Below are 4,560 nucleotides of genomic sequence, written 5' to 3'. Positions count from 1 at the left end.
ACTTGGAAGGGCAAATGTGGTTGTTGGTGAAAAGACAGAACACGAAAATTAGTATTATAAAAGGTGGAAAAAAAACAAACAGCCAAGTCAGAACACCTAACACAAACACAATACACAAACATCCGAACTCTGAAGCTCATAAAACCAGTCCATCAAATCAGCCAAAAACATCACCATAAGAAAAGGACTAAGCCATTTTATATTCACTTTTACCCACTCTCTTCTCTGTTTCATCCCCTTCCACACTCTCCCAACACGCTTCAATTGCGGGCGTTCACTCCCATCACTTGGAGTCTTTTTCCTCTTTCATTTTCTCTCTCTTCCCAGTTCAACAAAACACATACCTCGTTTGTCGTATATAGACAGATTCCTCTCCCAGCTTCTAAAATTTCAGTTCCCCCCTTTTTTTAAGGTATTTTTCTTTACTCTTTATTTTATTATTCAGTTATATTGTTAAGGATTTTACAGCTTTTATAAGCACATTTATATTACTATCGAGTTAGATCTGATTTCTGGCGAACTCTCAGTGATGGTGATGGAAGATTTCCACACAGACCCAGTAACATTTTCAAACGCAGTGAAGCTAATGCGAACAATGGGGTTCCTTTAGATAGGGTTTTAAAGTTTAGAACTCGAGAAAGGTTTTATTTTGATGGTTGGTGTAGCTGGGGTGGGGTTGTTGTGCATGTGAGAATGGAAGCGAGGATGAAAAAGTACCGGCAGGTGAGTCCAGAGAGGGCAAAAGTGTGGACTGAGAAGTCACCAAAATACCATCAGAGTCTGAAGGTACCAGTTATTTACTATCTATGTCGAAACAGGCAGCTAGAACACCCTCATTTTATGGAGGTTCCACTTTCTTCACCAGATGGTCTATACTTGAGAGGTAGAAAATGGACAGACACACTTTTTTTGTAATGTGGTTTTTGTTGTTGTTGTGGATTGTGTTTTTTGAGGGATTGTTTTGTGTGCAGATGTGATTGATAGATTAAATGCTTTGAGAGGTAGAGGTATGGCTTCCTTGTATTCATGGTCTTGCAAGAGGTGAGCAGGTTATTACATGTTCTATGTCTTGTTGTTCAATTTGTATGTTGAGAAAAGAAAGAGAGAAAACGAATAAAAAAAGGGAGAAAAAAGAAGAAGGACTTGATAGGCTTTATCCTTGCCCCTTGTTTCCCTTTTGAATTTTAGGAAAGGCAAGGCAGCATAAAGTTTACAATTTCAGATGTAGTAGTCAATATTGTTATGTTTTTGGTTGTTTCAGACTAGGATAAAATTATTGCATGTTTTTTTTCACCATTGATATTTGTTCTTTTTGTAATTCAGAAGCTATAAGAACGGATTTGTGTGGCATGATCTCTGTGAAGATGATCTAATTCTACCAGCCCATGGAAACGAGTATGTCCTCAAAGGTTCTGAGCTCTTTGATGAATCCAATTCAGGTAAAGAATATATCTAGTTTATTTATCTTCAGCAAATAATAATTTGTTTGGTCCTGAATGTTTATAGAATGCCTGTAACCTTACTTTGTGGATTTTGTTTTGCAGATCGTTTCAGTCCCATTGGCAATGATAAAATACTGAGCGTGAAGCTGTTGCCAGGGCCAGCTTCTTCTAGGAGCCATGATGAATCTTCCTCCTCTTCTAGCATGAATGGGAAAGAGACAAGACACTCGCAAGATGACGAGCTTTCTCAAGAACCTCACACTGGTTCCTCCGATGTTTCTCCAGAGTCTAGAGCTGGAAAGAGCGGTTCTCCAAGCTTGGCATTGACAGAGTACAAAATTTATAAGACTGATGGATTGGCAGATGCTTCAACTCAGACAGAAGAAAATGTTAACAAAACCAAAACACAGAAAACTTGTACAAGGGGTGTATCCACAGAGGATGGGTCAGTAGAACCCGAATGCCATGAAATATGTCAAACCCAAGTTCCACAAGTGAAAGATAATCCAGCAGCAATCTGTAGGGATACCGTTTCTCCCCCTCCCTCAACTTCGAGTCCCTCATCTCTTGGGGGGAAAGCTGAAACTTTGGAATCTCTGATTAGAGCTGATGCTAGTAAAGTGAACAGTTTCAGGATTCTGGAAGAGGAGGCCATTCAGGTTCCAACCAACACAAGGCTGAAGGCCTCAAATTTGCTGATGCAACTGATCTCATGTGGCTCAATATCAGTGAAAAACCACAGCTTTGGCCTTATTCCTTCTTATAAGCCTAGGTTTTCCCATTCAAAATTCCCTTCCCCGCTGTTCTCAACTTCTTTTGTGTTGGGAGAATTTGATTGCTTAGCAGAGAATCCAAAGCTGATGAGTCTCAGATTGGAAGACAAAGAATATTTCAGTGGGAGCTTAGTCGAGACTAAACTGAAAGAAGGAGATGGACATAATGTTCTGAAACGGTCTTCTTCCTACAGTGATGAGAGGTAGGTTTTTCTTTCAACTCTTCTCTTGCAACATTACAAATTAGCATGTTGGAAGCGTTATACATGCCGATGCTTTCTTAATTGGGCATACAAAGCACTAGTCATAACCTAACAATTATTCAAAGCTGAGGAAATAGCATGTGGATTGCTTCGATCCATTGTAGTAATAGGACTAATATTTGGAATGTAGTCATCTTTAAAATTTAACTAGTGAATAATGCCAGATTAGGCTACAAAACCAGATAAGTTGTGCAGTAGTCCAGAGGTGATAATGCTTGAATGTTGTCATAAAAGGCGAATTGAGTTTCTCTCAGATATGAAAATTCTTTCCAGATTGAGTTAAACTCTCACATTAAGTGAATAATTTCAGACTTATAACCACAAAGCATCCACTAAGCTGTGCATTATTACAATTCAAAAACTCAGTCACAAAGGTCAAAAGTAACCACATCTCTTGTTCCACATTTTGCATATGCTTTCACTCAATTTTCCCCCCAAGATTTTAAATTTCAACAATATCACTTAGCATGTTTTTGATTTTTGACTTTTTTTAAAAAGAAAATCACTGGAACATTGTTTGTCCCACTGATCACTTCGTCAGTTCTGTATTTGTTCAGTAAAATAGTTACAAAGTCTATGTTCTTGTATGTCTTTTGTCAATTGGTTGTTAAAGCTAACAGAATTTCACGGAATATAAGTACTTTCACGTGCTTGTTTAGTTCTTATTTATGTTTGTAAGAGATGTCTGATTGAAATGGAGGCTTCAAAGGTCCAAATAAAGGGCTTCATTGCTGTTTTATGAAGCCAGTATGCTAAATATAAATAGGAACCATTGGAACATCTACTATCAGCCCCCTTCCCTGTTCTCCACAGAAGGTAAAAGAAAGAAAAAAAATAAAAATAAAAAGGCTGGACTGAATGGTTGCCTTTGTGGAGTCATGTTTTAGAGTTCCGTAATTGGTTTTGATTATAGGAACATGGAAGTCAATAGTCATCACATTTTGGCCAAGTTTCATCTGTTACAAAACCATTATATAAATGTGCAGGATATATAAAGAGCAGAAACCACAAGAAGACAAAGAGGAATCATCCTCAGGACATTCAAAATGCATTCCACGGTCAATTAAGGCTTCATTGACCAAACAGCCTCGAAGTGAATCCATGAGATCCCCAGTTTCTGATGTACCAAGAAACTCATCGGATAGAATTGATGGCTCAGGCATATCCTCAGTAACATCAAACGGTAGCAGCAAAAGAATCACCGAACCATTATCAGGGAAAAAGCAATCGAAGAGGATAGATTCATTTAGAGAAGAGGAGGTGATCAAAATTGAAGAAAGTTAAGTATTGACTCTGTTGTTTCTTGTTCTTCAAGTTATCATTATATTCTTACATCTTTTCAGCAACATAGACTGATAATAATTATGATTTTTACTCAAACAGGCTTGCTTCAGGAGCTCGGGTTATAATCCAATCTAAACCATTCTGCGACACTGCATCTAGCAGCTCTTAAAATTTCAATTTTCAGAGTTTTGACAACAGCAAAACAACTGGGTTTTCAGCTTTAGTTTGAATTCAACATGATTATATATATCTTGGTAGGTCCATGTGACATTTCTGTTAGCCCACAAAGTGAAAACATTTTGACCTGACTCATTGCGAAGGGAGCTAATAATGCAAGTGTGGTCCCAATGTTCCATTTCCTGTAAATATATTATGCTTGTTAGAGAGGGACTGCTATCATGAAATGAAGTGATTTCACATTTTGCCTACAGATACAATATAATTCCTTTTGCACCCTTGCTTTTGTTTGCTTTAAATTATTGGTTGCTACTTAGCTTGCACCTCTTAGGGCAAAAGGTGCGCAAAGAAAAGTGTAGGTCATTTTCAAACCCATCTTGTTGCATCGATGTTGATGTTGTCAATTGCCATGCATGTTACCTTGAATTTAACATTGGATTCGCTTGTGTTTGACTTCAAATTAACAGAACTTGGATGACCACATATAATTCTCAAAGTTAAAAGGTGAGCTAAAGATAATTTTATGGACCCTTTTTAGCCTAAAAAGGTAGCTTCAAGTCAAAATGGTTGTTTCCATCTTGACGTGTTAATGCTTATAATAGAGGCCCCATTAACTAATGG

The 4,560-nt window shown here is 37.7% G+C and overlaps 1 protein-coding gene across 1 annotated transcript; it reads left to right on the top strand.

Annotated features, from left to right (window-relative positions):
• The first annotated feature begins 693 nt into the window (after positions 1–693).
• On the top strand, positions 694–4,063 carry LOC133286543 (protein SOSEKI 3-like). Its single transcript, XM_061483974.1, has 6 exons — positions 694–883; positions 972–1,041; positions 1,324–1,439; positions 1,545–2,418; positions 3,465–3,756; positions 3,860–4,063. The coding sequence occupies exons 1-6, from the start codon at positions 694–696 to the stop codon at positions 3,929–3,931; spliced, it is 1,614 nt and encodes a 537-aa protein (XP_061339958.1). The 3' UTR covers positions 3,932–4,063.
• The last annotated feature ends 497 nt before the right edge of the window (positions 4,064–4,560 follow it).

The sequence above is a fragment of the Gastrolobium bilobum genome, unplaced genomic scaffold, assembly GCF_033153095.1.
Source record: "Gastrolobium bilobum isolate Gb01-03AN ecotype WA unplaced genomic scaffold, APGP_CSIRO_Gbil_v1 utg341, whole genome shotgun sequence".
NCBI lineage: Eukaryota > Viridiplantae > Streptophyta > Magnoliopsida > Fabales > Fabaceae > Gastrolobium > Gastrolobium bilobum.
The sequence above is the reverse complement of the archived record's forward strand: the minus strand, read 5'-3'. Positions and strand labels throughout refer to the sequence as shown.

Excerpts from the sequence above, each read along its gene's own strand:
- LOC133286543 (XM_061483974.1), top strand. The coding sequence starts at position 694 with ATGGAAGCGAGGATGAAAAAGTACCGGCAGGTGAGTCCAGAGAGGGCA. Across the intron at positions 2,419-3,464 it reads TCTTCCTACAGTGATGAGAG|GATATATAAAGAGCAGAAAC; the intron begins GTAGGTTTTTCT and ends ATAAATGTGCAG. Across the intron at positions 3,757-3,859 it reads AGGTGATCAAAATTGAAGAA|AGGCTTGCTTCAGGAGCTCG; the intron begins AGTTAAGTATTG and ends TTTTACTCAAAC.